General features: G+C 30.8%; 2 protein-coding genes across 4 annotated transcripts; one reads left to right on the top strand and one right to left on the bottom strand.

Annotated features, from left to right (window-relative positions):
* The first annotated feature begins 3,871 nt into the window (after nucleotides 1-3,871).
* On the top strand, nucleotides 3,872-16,165 carry LOC110670554 (uncharacterized). 3 transcript variants are annotated; one of them, XM_021832638.2, is made up of 14 exons: nucleotides 3,873-4,229; nucleotides 5,146-5,222; nucleotides 5,856-6,014; nucleotides 6,361-6,577; nucleotides 7,365-7,451; nucleotides 7,537-7,676; nucleotides 11,358-11,438; nucleotides 11,535-11,599; nucleotides 12,254-12,429; nucleotides 12,547-12,677; nucleotides 12,785-12,866; nucleotides 14,487-14,700; nucleotides 14,856-14,956; nucleotides 15,203-16,165. In XM_021832638.2, the coding sequence occupies exons 1-14, from the start codon at nucleotides 4,062-4,064 to the stop codon at nucleotides 15,695-15,697; spliced, it is 2,193 nt and encodes a 730-aa protein (XP_021688330.2). In that variant the 5' UTR covers nucleotides 3,873-4,061; the 3' UTR covers nucleotides 15,698-16,165. The 3 variants fall into 3 exon arrangements, with proteins under 3 accessions (XP_021688329.2, XP_021688330.2, XP_021688332.2); XM_021832637.2 differs by having other exon boundaries at nucleotides 3,872-4,229; nucleotides 11,358-11,599; XM_021832640.2 differs by having other exon boundaries at nucleotides 4,163-4,229; nucleotides 5,878-6,014; nucleotides 11,358-11,599.
* Nucleotides 16,166-18,324: 2,159 nt separating this feature from the next.
* Nucleotides 18,325-18,786, bottom strand: LOC110670571 (uncharacterized). The gene has a single exon (XM_021832659.2). It carries the CDS (start codon nucleotides 18,784-18,786, stop codon nucleotides 18,325-18,327), a length of 462 nt encoding a protein of 153 aa, XP_021688351.2.
* Between the last annotated feature and the right edge of the window lie 410 nt (nucleotides 18,787-19,196).

Here is a 19,196-nt window from a genome sequence, read left to right on the forward strand (position 1 = left end):
TGTCTTTCAAAATATAAAAAATATAAGGCAACAAATGATTTACATAAATAAGTAAAATTTAATTTATCAATTAAACTATTTACTTTTTAATTTTTACCAATTGTACCGTACCATGTTGTCCATTTGAAGTGGCCTCTCCATGATGTCTGACTTAGCATTTTTGTTAGTGTCTTATTGAGATAATGATTTTGTTAACAGTAGAGTACAATTGATAAGGGTTAAAAATTCATGATTTAATGGATATTTTTTATAATTATAAAAATTTGAAAAATATAATTTTTTTTTAATAATTGTCTCATATTTTTTTACTTATTAACATACAAATTTATTTTTAAAAAATAAGGAAATATAATAGTTCATATTTAAAAGATGCATCGAATAATTTTTTTTTGTCATGATTAATAGTGGAAAATTATGTAGGTTGATGCTTAAAGGGTTTACGTAATTTTTTTTTTCAAGAAATCACTTAATCTAAATAAATTCATTAAATTTGAGTGCAAATAAACATTGTCTCATGTTATTTTACATTAAGATTTTACTAATAAATACTATTATGACATACCCAAAAACTTTATTTACCAACAAAAAAGCACTCTAAAATTTAAATTTTTTTATAATATCAAGTTGAATAAGTTTAAGATATGAATGTGTAACCTGATTTGATCCTATAGTTAAAAATATAATATTCATTTGATAAAGCCAAGTTCAAGCTGTCACTTTCTAATTTTTTCACTAAAAAAAGTTAAAAATATAAATAAAAATAAATCAATTTTATCTTATATATGTTAAAATTTAATTATAATAAAGGTGTTTACATAAAATAATAATGCTATTAATTATCATTTTAGTAAATAAGTAACAGCCACGTTTGGTGTGATGATAACCAATGAAAGAAATAGCTAGGCAATGAAGTAGATACAAGAAGAGCTTTGGAAAAGAGATGAAGCCATAAAGGAGAGACCATCCATTGCACATAAAATGGACAAAAGAAACCCAGTAGGCACTAAAGAAAGTGCATAAACAATATACAAAAAACCCCTTATTTATGTGTGTAAGAATCTTCCAAAGCATTTTTTTACCCATTCAAGGGTCAAAATAGGAAGGTGGAAGTGATCAAAAGCTAGGAGAAAAAGGAGCACCTAATGATGAAGATGGGGAAGATAAGCCAAAAAGCAATAATAGCCTTCAAAGTCTGCATAATGGGTGTGTACTTATGAAATTTTTACTCTTCTGATGCTGTCGTGATTTTCAAAAGTCTTGTCACGAAAATCTGTAAAGAAAAGTGAGATTAATAGTCTTTTAGATCAATCACTCTATACTCAAATTAAATATTTGGTTAAAATGATAGAAAAGACAATAATAATTTTAATATAAGAAAATTTTTATACCTAATTTATGATTATTGTTTATATTTATAAATTTAATAAAAAATAAATGTTACATTTTTTTGAGAAATTATATCGATATCATGAGATTTTTTTTTAATAATTTAGCTTAATCTTTAATTAATGATGTTGTTGTTGCTCAGAATAGCTTATGCTCTGGGAGAATGATAGCATTGTTTTTTATTTGTTATCCCGCTTGGGCCTAAATCAATTATATTTTGTTTAACTGGATTTGTGTGATTGAATAGCCTCTTGTTTGGTCTTTGGAATATTGACATTTTGACTGTTACGTCGGATATTTTATTTTAAGCGTTAACACTTTTACTATCATGATTAGATATTTTAGGTGAGTAATATCACTTCCCTTCGGTAAGACTCTAAAACTTCAAGTCGATAGCCTATTTTGATATCAGTTTACAGCTTCACCTTGGATACGTAAGTTTAAGATTTTTTAAAATCATGTCACCATTTTTATCAAAAGCAATTGCTGGTAATAAAGGCTTAGCTTCATTTTTCACATGCTGGAGCGACCATATAGGTACTTCATTCGTGTGAGTGTGGGTGTGGACCTGATCATCATATGATGGCCCAATTGGGAATGAGGGGATGGTGGTGTGCTGTTGACACTTGAAACAAGACACTGACACAGATTTGAGAGTGTTGGTTGAAAGGTATAAATTGATCGGTATATTCATGTATATGCTAACGTTAAGAATTTCTCTTTTGGGCGACAGAGCTGGGAGAAAATGTAGTGCAGACTGCAGCATATACTTGTGTTTGCTTTCTGTGGCATCAATGTGGGGTTTCTATACATATGCCTCATCATGCATCTGCTACTGCTATAATTGGTTAAGCCAGGCCAGCCATTTCTAAACAACAGTGCATGCAAACTTTTCCTTCTATCTCTTTATTTAATTATTTGTTAAATTAAAGCAATTTTCGTTATTATTAAATTAAATAATTATTATCATAAATTCAGTGTACACGTTAATGTATCCCGCGAGGTGTTTCAAAATCAAGCTCTTTATAGCAAACGATAGTGATATAAAATAGATTATTCAGTGCTCTTGAGCGCAAAATTTTTCCAGTGTGTAAATACATGTGTCTTGCTCTCTGTAATATAAAGGAAATGTTGAAATTTTGTGTTTAAAGAAGGATTTTTTTTAATATTTTCTGTGTATAAGCATGTTATTCAGTTCATTAGAGCTCCAAAAACTGAGCATTACTTCTACTGTATTCAATGCTTCCTGTAATTGTAAAACTAATCTCATCCAAGCTCAATTGCAAATGATGCAGAGAGACCTGGCCCATTTCTATTCCCTCAAAGGATCTAGTCTATTGTTGGAGACAGAGGCGGGCAGGACACCCTTTTGGCCCAAAAGCAGAGGGTTTGGCCTACTATCCCTCAAAATAGGCCTGAAATGGTCCACACAAGAGGCTTATAATCATACCAAATTAGCCTATAAGGGGCACCCATAGCGGTTAGCCCAATTAACAATAAAAAAAAATACTGGGTGCACGGTACACCCAACCCAATTGGGTTCATGATAAGGGAAAATTCAACTAAATTTTCCTTTTTTAAAAAAAAAAAGTAAGTCATTAAGTCATCACCCACTCCAAAGAACAAAAAAGGAAAAGTCATTACCCACCACTTCATTTTTAATTAAATTTGGATTAGAAGTGCAAAATGAGCTTGCTTGCATATTAACTACATGATGAACCAACAAACGTCATGGAATAACTGATAGGTATATTCGTTTTCTTTTCTTTTTTCTTTAAATTTATATATTATGATATCTCCATCTCTATCTTTTAGTTTAATTAATAGAAAATTAATCTAAATCTTTTGTTTAAAAATAATATTTTTCTAGAAAATATATTTTATATTTTTTGATATTTAAAATATTTAGTAAAATTAATTAATAAAAAATATTTTTTAATCAAAGAAAAATTAAATCATTTTTAAGAAAAATAACTTTTATTTTTTTTTTAAAAAATTATTTTTTATTTTTAAAATTTTAATAATTTTATTAAAATATAAATATATTTATATATATAAAAAATAAATATATATTATTAATTTAATATTATAATTAAACAATTAAAAATATTTTTATGAAAAATATTATTTTAAAAAATATTTTTTAATATATAAGTAATTTTTTGTGAATAAACAGAGCTTTAATGTGTAAAAAAATTTTTTTTAATATAAATTAAAACTTCATTTATCATAAGTGAAGATTTAAATTTAATTTTTGTTAAGGGAGTGATATACATTTAATCGCTGGGTAAGTAAGACATTAATTAGTATTTAATTACTTTGATTAATTCACATTAAATACAAATAAATTTAATTTTTGAAAGCATAGCAGCGCACTACTTTTCCTTCGTTAATTAAACGGGGTCGTCTTAAGCTTAACATTTTACCCAAAAAAAAAAAAAGGCGCGACCCAAACGCAACCTCGCAATATAAGAGGAGGACGCGCAAATAGCACGTAAGAAATCGAAGCGCAAGTTAGCTGAGGGAAAAAAAGAAATTGCTGCGATCGGGCCTTTGTCGGATCCGCATTACCGGGTCGCATTCCTTCTTCTTCTTCTTCTTTTCTAGAAGGAACAAAAACGGAGACAAATTCTTTTTGAAGAAAGTGATAGAGATCATTGAAGAAACGGAGAGAGATGTGGGTGTTTTACTTGATCTCGCTGCCTCTAACCCTAGGCATGGTGATTTTGACGTTGAGGTACTTCGCTGGCCCGGAGGTGCCTCGCTATGTTCTATTCACCGTTGGATACACCTGGTTCTGTTCTCTCTCCTTTATCATTCTTGTACCTGCCGATATCTACACGGTATATGCTATTTCATTGTGATCTTAGTCGTTTCATTTCTCTTTTGTTTATGGAATTTGTTGGTTACATTTGGATTCATTTTTTTTAATGAAGTTTATTTGTAATTTCTTCTGCTTCTTTTTCTAGGCTTTAATTTGGTGTTGGTTCATTAGGGGCATTTGGTTTTCTTGGGGAATTTTGTAGAGAAATCCTTAGTTTTCGTCTGAAGATAGGATAAAAGTACAGACCCATTTTATAATTTTAGCTAAAATATCAAAATATTCCTTCTAAGAAAACAGGAGTTGAATAGGTTTGGAGTTTCAGTTTTTGGTGATTATCCTTCGTTTGGATGATATTGAAGATAATCATTTTGATCGTGCTTAAATTTTGTATTTTATTCAATTTGGCTGGAGTTCAATTTTTTTGATTATAAACACGACAAGTACTAGTTTTTTTCCCCCTTCTTTATAGTTATTTTTCCCCATTTGTATAGCTTTGACACTATTATTTATTTTTAGATAGCCACTACTTCCAGTTTTTGGTGCTCTTATATTAGCTTGTTGTTTCCATAAACTTGGTTAAATTTCATGGCAAGAAAATATGTCTGTTGCCTTTGTGGCATTGATTTGATGGCGGGTTGTTTGATGTTAAGGATGTTTTGAAGTTGTTTTTTTTTTTTTTTTTTTTGGGGGATACTTTAGAAGGAATATGCATGGGCTTATTTGTGTTGTTTTTAAGCTTGGTATGTTTAGCTATTAATTTTTTATTGCTTATGTTTTCTATTTCTTTGTCTCTTTACTCCTCCCTATTAGTGCATGATTGTCAACCTGTTCACCTGAAGAGAAAATATGTCCAAAGGTTTTAATTTTTGTTGGGGTTTTCAAATGGTTTATGATTGATCAAAACACTCATTAATGTAGCTGAGTCATGTGTACAGGCAAAATTTTATCTTGACAATGCGGGTATTTCTTTCTTTTGGAGCTGGTCATATTGGAGTACCTTTTTACTTACTTGGTATGTTGCATTGTAAACTTATTTTCTTTATTTGTATCCTCCTTTCTGTCCTTTTATTTATCATACTGAGCTTCAATCATATGGCATCCCCTTAAGAGTTCCTATGATTTTTTTGTAATGCTACAGTTGATGTCCCTCTGATCAAAACACACACGCACACACACACTCAAAAGGTCCTGCTATTCAGATATTGAACTTATGTACAAAGAAATGCAATTATTAAATTACTGTAATTGAACTCACTTTACTGAATGGATTTGCATATTTCCATCACACATGCAGTTGAAAGAAAATTGACTTAGTTCATAACAGACATGCATGAATAACAATAGTTTTCTGTGAGATGCCATTTTTTCCATTTCTCATGCATGTATATTTTCACTTTCAAGTGAGCTCTTACATAGCCTTCTATAGATAAAAATGTACTCACATACTCCCTTTTTCCAAGAAAAATGGACCATCAGTTGGCAAGGTCTAGGCAACTTTTGTAGGACACATAGAGGGAGGTTATATTGTAAATTTTAAAATTTCATTTTATTTGGTGATACTATTTTTCAAGAATAGTTATAAATAGTTTTTTAGTTTCTAGACACATGATTCCTCATGTACTTAAATCATGTTATCTCTAAGCAGGGCTGTGGTGCCCCTTATTCAGGGTTTTGAAGATGCTGGAGACTTCACTGTGACAGAAAGATTAAGGACTAGTGTACACGCTAACTTGGTCTTCTATTTAATTGTGGGATCTATTGGACTTTTTGGACTTATTCTCCTTGCTTTGATGCAAAAAATAAGGTCTATGTCTTTCCTTCCTAAAGTTACTTTCTTTGGACTGCATTATGATTCTTACTTTTTATTCTTAGATTTGCAGTCCACACGAGTGTTTTTAGTTCTTTCATTTATTTGCATTCTCTTTAGAGTCCTGCATCTTTCTCTTTCATTTGCAATTTTGCATGCTGAATAACATATATTAGTTTTCTTTCTGCTCTGCATATTGTATTAATTGGTTATTCGCAGTTGTGTGGTGTGGAAATGGAACAGTGATTAATGCATATAGAGCTATACATCGATAAATACAATTTGTCCTCAGTCCTTTGAATAATTGGTTTGGTATCATGCAATTTTCTATCTTTATTGACAGGAGTGGGAGTAATGTGCTTGGTGTTGCTATGGCATGCTCGAATACATTTGGACTTGTAACAGGTGCCTTTCTTCTTGGTTTTGGTTTGAGTGAAATTCCTAAGAACCTGTGGAGAAATGCAGATTGGACAACCCGCCAAAAAGTTCTTTCTCATAAAATTGCCAAAATGGCTTTGAAACTTGATGATGCTCATCAAGAACTTTCAAATGCTATTGTAGTAAGTGTTCTTTTAACCCCCCTCCAGTCCACTTCCCTTCCCCATCTATTTCTTAGAAAAAGGTTATGTTGTATTTTCTGTTTACATCTTACATGTTTGTGAGAAAATATGCCTTTATCTTCTGTAATTGTTTAAGCGAATATCTTCAGGCATTATCTAGAAAATTATTACTTTCTTGGGTGCTGTAGAGCTCTTCCTCCTCTCTCCTAATCAACTGTACTGCATTAGAATTTTTCAACCTTTGTGAACCTTTTTTTTTCCAATTTCATTGAAGTTAGTGTATTTTCAGTAATCAATTATAAGATATATATATATATATATATATATATATATATATATATATATATTTTTTTTTTTTTTTCTAAATAAGCCTGTGATCTTTCTCTCAGTTCTGTTATTACATTTCATTTCTTTTCAGTTATATATTTTTTCATCCTGTTAGTAAAAAAAAAAAAGTGATGTCTTCATTTGTGCGTGGTAATGAGGGAAAGCAGTGCCCTACCACAAGCACAAAGCACCATTTGTATGTAACCATATGTGTCTGTCTGCAGTTATACATGTTCTAGGCTTCTAGCAAACATCTTGCAATTTCAACATCCTTTTTTCCCGCTTTTCCAATTAATAATTTCTAGTGTAACTTTTCTGGTCAGCATTTTGCCCTATTTTCCTAAAAGAATTAGATTTTGAATTGTTTGTTCCATTTGCATAAAATGTTTAATTTCACATGCACCAAGGTGGTGGCATTCGATCTAACTGATTACGTTTTGATTATGCTTTTCTTCAATAGGTTGCTCAGGCAACTTCCAATCAGATGTCCAAGCGTGACCCTTTGAGACCTTACATGAATGTCATAGATAACATGCTAGCTCAAATGGTAGATCTTGTTCTCTCTCTCTCTCTCCACTTTTTACAGTGAGCTGTTTCTTCAAATGTTTTCAATATTATTTTCTATTCTTCAGTTCAGGGAAGACCCATCCTTTAAACCGCAAGGTGGCCGATTGGGAGAAAATGACATGGACTATGATACGGATGAGAAATCAATGGCAACACTTAGACGTCATCTTAGGGGAGCTCGTGAAGGGTATTATCGTTATAAAAGGTATACTGCATGCTTCAATTTTGCACTTGATGTCTGTTCATCAAAGGATAGCTCATTTAGGACTTGTTCTCACACTTGGAAAATGTTGTTTGGTTGATATATCCATATCTTCTTGTTTCCCTTAGTAATAATGGTTTTGTGCATTTGTAATTTCATTGTGTCTCTAAGTTGCACATTTCTTTTGCAATGAAAATGTCTGGGTCCGCTTCTTTTAGTGGATGTACTTCACTGTTCTCCAATAACTAATGCTACAAATCAGGTTATGAGCTCTTTAAGAACATCATTATCAGTTGGTTGGGCAAAATTAGTGATTATTGTTATTTTCAAATTCAGGAGAACATTCCTGTTGTCTCACATAATCCTTATTTTCTTTTCTATTAGTTGATGAGGTCATATATTGGAAAGGAGGGAGGGTGTTTGGCTTAGTCATTGGGGCCAATCGATGTCTGTTTGACTTCTAACAATTAGTTCAACCTGTTTGTACTGAGAAAAAAAAGAAGCTGTTAGATGTTGGGTGTCCAGGTGTGCTAGCAGCTGCTGTTTTTAGCTGTTATTTGTTTTGGTTTTATTTTTGGACAAAATTACCCCCTATTGAAAGTTGTTACTTATAAAATTATTCTTTTTTAAATTAATTTTTGTGAAAATTTTGTACAATTTGTAATAATAATAAATAATTCTTGAATATCATGAATAATATTTGCTATAACTGCTAAACTCATATTTATAAGAAACGAAATTGTATTACAAACATATACAAAAATTAATTATAATTTTCTTAATTAATATTTGTTGCTACTTTTTCAATTTTTATAACACATTAAAGGGAAAAATAATGTAAGATACATGATAATCTATTTAAGTAAGATTATATCCTTAGTGTTCATTTGTCATATCGACAACAACTAGTAATACTTATTCATAATGGCTACATGCTATCAGCTATCACTGATAACTAAATTGAATGGGCCCTTATTGATAACGTGTAACTGCTGTTAAGATATGTGAATATCTTAGGAGAGAGCAAGTATAGAGTCCTTTCCTCCTATAGCTCATAGATCACTCATACGCATATAAATGTGTGTATAAGCCTACACTTACACGTGTGCTTACATGCATACCTACACATGCATACATATTCTAATAAATTCCTTTGTTGAATTTTCACGTTATGTATGCTTTAGTACATTCAAATGAAAAATATATGAAGTAAAAAATTAATTAACTAAAAAAAGATATTTCTAACGAAATTGTATTACAAACATATACAAAAATTAATTATAATTTTCTTAATTAATATTTGTTGCTACTTTTTCAATTTTTATAACACATTAAAGGGAAAAATAATGTAAGATACATGATAATCTATTTAAGTAAGATTATATCCTTAGTGTTCATTTGTCATATCGACAACAACTAGTAATACTTATTCATAATGGCTACATGCTATCAGCTATCACTGATAACTAAATTGAATGGGCCCTTATTGATAACGTGTAACTGCTGGTAAGATATGTGAATATCTTAGGAGAGAGCAAGTATAGAGTCCTTTCCTCCTATAGCTCATAGATCACTCATACACATATAAATGTGTGTATAAGCCTACATTTACACATGTGCTTACATGCATACCTACACATGCATACATATTCTAATAAATTCCTTTGTTGAATTTTCACGTTATGTATGCTTTAGTACATTCAGATGAAAAATATATGAAGTAAAAAATTAATTAACTAAAAAAAGATATTTCTTCATAGTTCTTCATTATTTATTTAAATATTACTGTTTGATAATATACTTTTCCCATTATCAATTCAAGAATTAATTTTAATGTTTAACTACTCGACTTGGTACCTCTTAATTTAGATTGCCACCCATGGTAATAACATTTTAATGTTTAATGATTCCTGGCATTGTTAGCATTGTGCAAGTGAACTGATTGTATCAAGCAGTATAGAAAGTTACTATTCCTTCGAGGACCTTGTTGAATACCAGACTATATCAACTACGATTATTTAGATGGTCACTTTGATGCTAAAGTTAGAAATTAAATCTAAATTATCAATTAATGCAAATCAATTAAAGCTAACGAAATCTAAAGAATAAAAACATTTCAGAGTTAGGGGTTCACATCATTAACTCACTTTGACTAATAACCCAATTTATTCAATTATGGGTAATAATTACTTTGAAGGAAAATAATCCAAGGTAAACTAATATCCTTTTTCAAGGTATAAAAGATGTATTTTAATCAAAATTGGAACCTATTCTCATGGTACTAAATTGACTAAAACCCATTAAGCTCTTCTATTATCTTAAATTTCTTAAATGTTTCAAGCTTATCTCTAGGTCAACAATTCCTTGGTCTAGTATCTTGATTTTGCAAGACCAAATTTCATCTTTCGATTCTTCACTTGATATATAAAATCATGCTAGGTAAGGTACCAATTCATAAACCAAGCATTAATCTCACAAGATGTTAAATCAAAGTACAATCCCTATATATTGAATAAAATCAGAACAAAGTCATAGTTAAGTTAAAGTGCTACACCCCTAACCCTAGAACGAAGGAACTACTCACTCATGTTTGTATTAACAAACAAAAACATCAAAGGAGTAAAACTAAACATTAGAAATAGAAGAACTATAAAAACCCAGAAAATTGCAGCTTGAACTCTGGTTTGGAGCTGGATTTTCTGCAGAATTGAGTAGCTTCTCCCTTGAGCTCTTGATTTCCCCCTTTTTGATCCCCTTGGTGCTACATTAGTTCTTGAGAAAGAATGCTCTCCATTTTATTCTCATGTAATTGATCTCACTAGGAGTGTTGAGACTCCTATTTGCCCTGGAGACTCCCGCTCAGATTAGGAAAGAACAAACTCATTGTATTTTAAATCAGGAAGCTCTGTTGACACGTCCAGTCCGTGTTATTTACTAGATCAGTTCTTGCTTCTCAGATGAGCTCCCATACGGCCGTGGATACTGGCCATGTAACATACTGGATAAACTTGGGCATTTTTGTCACTTTTGCATGGCTTGGCCGTGTGATTTCTTACTCTCACACTGCTTGCTTGTGTGATCCTGTCCAATTTCTTGTTTCTCATATGTTTGGGCTTTGTAACTCCTGGCTTTCACACTTGGGCGTGTGATTCTCAGCCAAGAAACTTCTGCTCTTCCTTTTAAAATAATTTCTGCTCCATCCTTTGGACTTGTACAATGCTCATTCCTAGGCTTTACTTGGACGCCTAAATACATCGGAATTCATCTGAAAATAATGGATAAAATATTAATAAACAAACCAACCAAAAACACAAACCAATTAAAATCCTTATTAAAATACTGATAAAATCTATGCAAAATACCCCCTAAATCTGTGCATTTTACTTGCACTTCAGGCATAGGAGAGTAATCTTCTTTTGGATACTGTCTCTGATGATTGTAGTATATTTGTGAATGTTCCAGATTTGTGATTTTTACCTCTTAGAAGTCTCATGACATTAATCTCGAAAGTGCAGGTTTTAATTTAATGATTTCTTGTCAAATGATACTTTGACTGACTAGAGATTTCATTCACTTTTTTTTTTTTTAAATGGTAGTCAGTTTGGAAGAGTGCCTTTGATTTTGAGCTCTAATTTTGGAGTGTAATTAATGGTTTGTTGCATTTATTTGATTTACTTTCTGCAGTGAGTATATGACCTATGTCTTGGAAGCCCTAGAACTGGAAGATACAATTAAAAATTATGAACGTGGCAATTCAACTGGATGGTTTGCTTCTATGTTTCCTATTTTCATTTGGTTCTTTCTTTGTATGTTCCAACCTGTTTTATGTGCACCTTCTACCTTCATATGTTATTATGTTAGGAAATATATTTCAAGCTTCAGACCTGCTCGAACTGGTAAATTGGGGGCCATCTTTGATACGATGGGTAATCACCACATGCCATATCTGTTAACCCTTTTTTTTCTTTTTGTTTTTGAATTTTATGTCATGAGCTTATTTTCTTTTTATTTTTTTGAAGAGTTCTGATTCTGTTATTTAATTCTATAGGAGATTCTTGTTATTTTTAATTTTTTTTAAGAGAATGCATATAATGATGCCCCATGATCCTAGTTGGTTGGGTTCGTAAGTAATGATGGTGATGTATGATGGTGTTGGGGTTCCTGATCTTGTTGGTTGTTTAGCTCTTTATTAGTTTGAGGTGATTTAGGGTTTGCAAGAATGGTTTATCTTCTGTTTGATGGCCACATGCCATTATTGCTCCACCTGGAAAAAATTTTGATCTTTTTGTGTAAAATATAAGGGAATGGAAGAATAATGAGAGAACTGAGGTCATTATGAACCAGAATGTCCAAGATCTGTTTAAATTGTCTAAATTCATCTGAGTATGGTAAAAAAAGGGCTTGCCATGCAACTAATTTTCTGCCTTTATATTTGTTATTTATGCAATATTTTACCAAACTCTATTTGGTGGTGGTCTGATTTTTTTAATAATGTTTTTATTCAGCTGTTCAATTGTATCAACAAATTATTAGCTTTGTCTTGAAGCTTAAATTTTTGAAAAAAAATGTTTTGCTTGTAGAATTTTTTTGGCGATGCATTTTAAGAAAGCAATTTGAGAAGTTCTTGGCTATCATACTTGGTACTATGTCAGCTGCAACTCTTTTGGCTGAGGCAACTCTGCTACTGGGAAGTTTTAATCTCTCACTTTTTTCAGTTCTTATAAATTCTATTGGAAAGCAAGAGCTTTTAGTGCAGGTACATTTTCATCTTCTGTTGAATAATTCTATAATTGGTCATATTGGGATATATGTGCACCTTATTACATGGGTTTACTTCCTGTGTTTTACTACTTTCTGTTGTTTTGGTCTTCAGGTGTTGGCTCTTATACCTTTGATGTATATGTGCATCTGCACATACTACTCTTTGTTCAAAATTGGAATGCTAATGTTTTATTCATTAACACCTAGGCAGACAAGCTCGGTCAGCTTGCTTATGATATGCTCGTAAGTTTTTCCTTGGAGATATGTTATCATCAAATCTTCTTCCCCCTCTCTTTGGACTAGAAGAAGCCATGTTGATATCTAATCTTAACAAATAACATGTTTATTAGGATGGTTGCTCGTTATGCTCCTCCAATTTCATACAACTTTCTCAATCTCATCAATCTTGATGCTAAAACTATATTTGAAAAAGTAAGTCTCCTTGCATTCCCATATATATGCATATCTTGTGTTAGCAGAAAAACAAAATGAAGTATTACCTGTTATCTATTTAATCTCTTGGCCCATTGAAAAGATTGTCTTGCTATCTCATCTTGTACCAATATCTATATTTTGGGAAATGGGAATGATGTATAAGATTGCTTAGTGTGTGAATATGGTCCATGAACTTATTAGAAATATTCCAATTCTATTCTAGCTTATTGAATTGTCTGCGATTTTTATATGGACTCTTTTACTTTAGGGACGTCTTGACTTGTTGGATCATGAAAAGTTCTATTGTATGTTCAATGTGACATTCTTGTTTTGCTTTTTTATTCAAAGAAATATTCTCTAATGTTTATCCAGATTGAAGTAGTATGGAATTTCAGGAAGGAGACCAATTCATAAGCTTCTGGAACTTGTTTTTCTTTTACTTGTAGCAAAAACTGTAGAAAATTATGAGTGGCTATTATACAGAATTAAGGAAATATGGAGAAAGCAATGCCATTTGGAAATGGGCTCCTTGCATTTAGTTTTCAAAATTTGAGTGAGTTTTCTCCTACAGCCCCCCAATATATTCTTCATAGATTTCCAGTTTGATCTTATGTATTTTCTTACTTCTAGTCTTAATTCTTTAACTTCCAGGTAAATTATACTAATGGTGAACTGAGTCTGAACTTTATACTAGTTTTCATCATCTTCACAAAACTTTAATTTGGGGCAATTTGGTCACTGAACTATAAATTAGTTGTAATTAGGCTATATCCATTTGATTCTGGCAAGAAACTTGCCAGAACTAGTCAGAATCAGATGTTGCAGACAATTTAGCATATCAAAACACTGGAAGTGAGGTATGGATACAGGTCCAAATCAAAGAAATTTCAATCTCTCTTTTCACTCTCTGTAAAATGATACAGGTTAATCCCAAGATTAACTTATATCTCTGTTTTAAAGAAAAACACAAGAAAAAGAAGGAAAATACTGAAGAAGATGAGAAAGATTCTAGAGAGAAGGAAAGAGATCTATAACTGTTACAATTCTCACTCTTCTTGCTATTTAGCTACTTGTAAAGTTCTAGATAGCTGACATCAACTACTAATCCTTTGATGACCTAACTAATTCTGTTTTGGTAGTTATAACTAATTTCCAGCTGTCTTTGCCTGCCTTATTTCTCAAGTTACTATTTCCCACACATCATAAAATGTTAATGACCCAAATGTCACGATAGATTTCCTGCGATTCTATTTCAGAAATCTTGAGAAATTTGCATAAATGAAGCAAAATTATAGTTTAGTGACAAATTTAGTGTTGTGACCATGATGAGAATTGGTTTAAAATTCAGTAGCCATTAGAATAATTTACCCCTCAAAATAATCCTCCCTTTCCTTAAATTCTGGTTCTTTGTTTAAGCTTTGCAGGTTGTCAATGTGTGCGTGTATTTTTTCCAATGTCAAATTTGTGGTTTTTTTTTTTTTTTTTGTTCTGAGGTCCTTGGTGTTTGGCTGATGATATATTATTTCCTTGAGAGTTTCTGTCATGGAGTTTCCTCCCTGTTTCTCATCCTTTCCTCATGTCAATTAATTTTGGCATAAAATTGTACACTGCTTGCAGCGAATGGGCAAAATTGATGATGTTTTAAAGATCTTTGGAAGTGGGTTTAACAAAATCTATCCTCTCATAATGGTTATATACACCCTTTTGGTTGCAAGTAATTTCTTTGACCGAGTGATTGGTTTCTTTGGGAGCTGGAAGAGATTTAGATTTCAAACTGAAGCAGATGATACTGATGGATTTGATCCATCAGGATTAATTATCCTACAGAAAGGTAACTGCTTGAACCTTTTTTTTTAACTAATGGGTCATGCAGGATGCTATATGATCTGCCAAGATATAATATGTGCTTGGAATTTATTAAGTTCTCCTTTTGTATCTGTGAAACTTGATGAGTATTCTCTCTCTTTCACACACACATTTTTGCAGAACAATCTTGGCTAGAACAAGGACAAAAAGTTGGTGAGCATGTTATCCCACTGGCAAGAAACTTTAACAGTGTGGACATGGAGTCTGGCAGCAATGGTGCAGTATGTATTCACATCTTAAACGATACTTACCATTTGTCTTTTTTGTTTCTTAACCTCTTTTCTTTTTTAATGTTATTCTCATATATAACATGCAATTTGAATGGACTAAGTATACTTCATAACAGTTTTGCAACAAATAATGAGGTTTGTTTAATGTAATATTCTATCATGTGATCATCATAATTCTTTTTCTTGTCATCTTAAAACAATATACATCACTGTATAATTATTAAGTGAAACCCTCAGGATAGGACTGGTGTTGAAATGAAGGCAACAACTAGTTTAGTCACTGATGCTACAAAGGTAAGCACATCAACACCTTTGAAAGAAGAGGGCCGCTCATATGGCGTCAGTAAAGAAGCCATTAGCAACAAATATGCTGCCTTTAGAGAACAGAGTAGACATGCCAACACTAGACCTGCGGAGAAGAACATCACCTCTGCTAAGGTATCATTGCTTGATGTGGGCAAATCAGAATCCAACAACACAACAGGAGGGCCATCTGGTTTGGCATCAAAATGGGAATCAATGAAGAATGGTTTTCAAAGTTTTAAGGCAAACATAGGGGCCAAAAGATTTCTTCCTTTACGGCAAATGCAGGAAACTAAACTCGTCTCTCATGATTCATCATCCGAGTCTCTTGATGAGATATTCCAGAGGTTGAAACGGCCATCTAACGACAATGGCAGTAATAGTGATGATGAAGATGTGAATGGGATGACTTCAGGCCCTGGCAGATAATGTTAGATTTGTTAACAGAATGGGAACTCGTTGCTGTTGTAGAAATTGAACACGAGATGTACAGACAAAGGGTTGATACCCAGCTCATACCAAAAAATTTTTCTCCTGAAACTTGGGAGGATGATCTATCAGATGCTGCCAGATGGTGACTTCGAACGTACTTCAGAATTGGAGACGCGATAGTATGGAAGGAAAAAGAAAGGATTAAGGAAAGACATTTGCTCAAGATGCAAAGATAATTGATCATGTGTAGGAGGAATTTGGCCAATTAAATTGCAGCAGTAGAAAGCATCTGGGCTTATGCTTTCCCTTTTGAGTAGCATTAATGTTAGTGTTAATATTATGATTTTTCTAATGGGTGTAAATATACACCCGTTAATGTTCATTTAATGGACTTTATTTATATGTTAAATCAAGTGAAATTATAATTAACAGTTAATTAAATATGATTTACATTCATTTGGCAAATTTTTTTCGTGCAAATTGTTACTAAAATTGTAAGTTTGCATACAAATAAATGTTGAAAAAAACCATTTGAATTAAATATTGTAAAATTTTTATAATTGAAATATTTTAAATTAAAATTAAAATTTTAAAAATATTAGTAAATATTTTACAATAATTTTATTAATAACAATTTAAACAATAATATTAAACAGACATTAAATTATTATTATTATTATTATTATTATTAAATGTTAATTTGGGAAACATACAATTTCTAATTGATTAATTAAAATTTGGACTATATTTTTATTCATTGAGGAGCAAGGAGGACCGCTCACTTGAAAGATAACTAATAAGGAAAGCTCAAGACATTACATATAGAAAATTTTTCATATATCAACAGTCAGTCGCATTATCTACAAACTGATCGTAGTAATTCTCTACATTTTCAATTAAAAAAAAAAAAAAAGATTTTGGCATATTTTTAATTAGCCTACTCGCCTTGGTTCAAATAAGTAGGTAGGTTTTTTCAATAATATTTTTGACAAAGAGTAACACTGAGTTGTGATAGATTTTGTACTTTTTGTTTATCTATAAATATCTATGATTATTGTGAAATTTAACAATTTTCATATCTAAAATAAAGCTTAAACTGATCAAATCAATTAACCAAGTTTTTTTTTTTTCTAAGATTTTCAATTATCATGTTTTCATCGGATGATAAGAATTATATAATTAATTGTGAATTTACTCGCAGTAATCGGCCTGTGCTCGTTGCCACACTGACGCTGAACCGTCCATGGGCTCGTGGCATATGGCTTTGATCACCTTCGGCTTTAGGTGTAGTTAAAATATTTCGTTAGTCTTGCATGTCAATGGGATGGAAGCAACGTCTCCATTGGATTAGTTTTTTAAGAGAAAAAAAAAATCTCTGTATTTTCAATCAAGAATTAAATAAATTAAAAATTAAATTTTGATCATATAAAAATAAATTTTTAGGCTAAATAAATTTTCATTTAATAAAATATTAATTTTTTTAATAATAAATATTACTTTTTTAAATTTTTAAATATTAAAAATTATTTACTATTTTTATTCAAAATAAAATTAAAAAAAGAGATTGAAGGAAAAAAATTTGTTTAATATTAAAATTATTATTTTACACCATTATTAAATTTTAATTAAATTTTTTTTATTTAATTTAAAATTTAATTTTAAACTTATTTTTAATAATATCAAAAATAAAAGCTTAAGCATGCATACTTATGAGATAAATATAAAACTGAAATTGTCAATTTTTTTTTCTTTTAAGTAAGCAGAGAAGAATATGCATTTAGTCAATTCCAAGATTTAAAAAAATAAAAAAAAATAAAAGGCACACAGAAAAGAAGAATAAGTAGTCGCATATGACGACATAAAAAATGATGAAATGATAGAACACGGCTCTTCATTCTTCTAGTTAAAATCCCACGTGTGAAAATGAAAAAGAGGAAGCCAAATTCCTCTCTAATATAAATTTACTACTCATTCACTCAAGAAATTATATTATAAATATAAAAGGATTCCTAAAATATAAAGAATAGATTTTACTTTTAAAAAATTTATAATTATATATTCACAAGAATTTAATTATTGTATGAAATATAAGATATGAGCCTATCTCGTTGTGAGAGAAAAAATCTGTAATATTAAAACACCTAATTACTCTTATGTGAATGAAGTAACGTGTGCATGTAGTATATTGAATAATCTAATCTCTCATGCCAATAATTAAACTTATGAGTATTTATGGATAATTTAAGTTTATATGAGAATAAATTTATCCATTGTTAAATTGAATTTTTATATATATATTCATGTGCTTTATATATATATTTTAATTGATTTTATATATTTTTTGATACAAATATTTAATCTAATGATAATTAAATTCGTTTTAATATGAGATTGAACTTATATTAAATGCACCAAATAATTAAAGGGAAAATATAATAAAAAAATAAATGATTTAATACAAAATAGCCAATATCCATCATCATCAAAAGTACTTATCTTTAATTATTTAGTGGGAAAAGGAAAGAAATGAAAATTTTACAGAGGAAATGAGAAAACTGTGAGAAGAAGATCAACAACAGTTTCACGCATGTTCATATGTAAAAGAAAATAAAGCTATAATCAACTTATACATTGAACACCATCTTTCCACCAAAATTAATCTCCTCGTTATTCTTTCCCTTCAAATGAAGCAACTTTGACCAAAACCCTTTCTTCTTATTCTTATTCGTCAACGTCCCATGCTTCACCTCTCCAACAAGGCGGCTGCTTCTTGATACAAAAGCAATCGATCTGCTATTCTTTAACCCATTTCCTGCACTCACCCTGAAAGATATCGAACCCATAATATCAGACATGTTTCGTTGATAACGATGATGATAAACTGAGGACATGTTGTTCGAAGAAGAAAAAGACATCGAAGAAGAAGAAGACGATGGTCCATCGGCTGCTGCTACTGCTTCTTTGTCGCTGGAAACAACTTGATGAAGTTGAGATAATCTTTCTCTTAGACATGCTGGACAAACCCCTTTGTTTTGATTGTGATAAGGGTGCTCCTTGCATGCTTTCTCTACCTCTAGTAAAACCATTTGTTTTCTTTAACGATCAAACCAAACCCAAATCTTTATTTTCTGTTTCTTTTCAATGGCAACTGTTTACCTTTTTGTGATTCTCTTCTATGCCTTTGCGTCTCCTTATATATGATCATATATGGGTATAGATGGAATAATTTTATTGAGTCAATAAAAATTTGTCATGTAAGTAAAATTAATTATCAATTTTTTTTAAAAAAATTATTTTTAAAATAAAGAGATAAGGGTAATTAATTAATTTTAATTTTATAAGAATATTTTTATTTAAATGAGATTTTTTATTAATTTATAAATTATTTTACTTAAAATTATTTTTTTAATTGGTTAAAAACAAGCAGGATAGGGAAGGCATATAATAATTTTATCAAAATATGCTAAGTCCTGTATCTTATGCATACACAGTTCAT

This window comes from Hevea brasiliensis, chromosome 10, assembly GCF_030052815.1.
Source record: "Hevea brasiliensis isolate MT/VB/25A 57/8 chromosome 10, ASM3005281v1, whole genome shotgun sequence".
Classification (NCBI taxonomy): domain Eukaryota; kingdom Viridiplantae; phylum Streptophyta; class Magnoliopsida; order Malpighiales; family Euphorbiaceae; genus Hevea; species Hevea brasiliensis.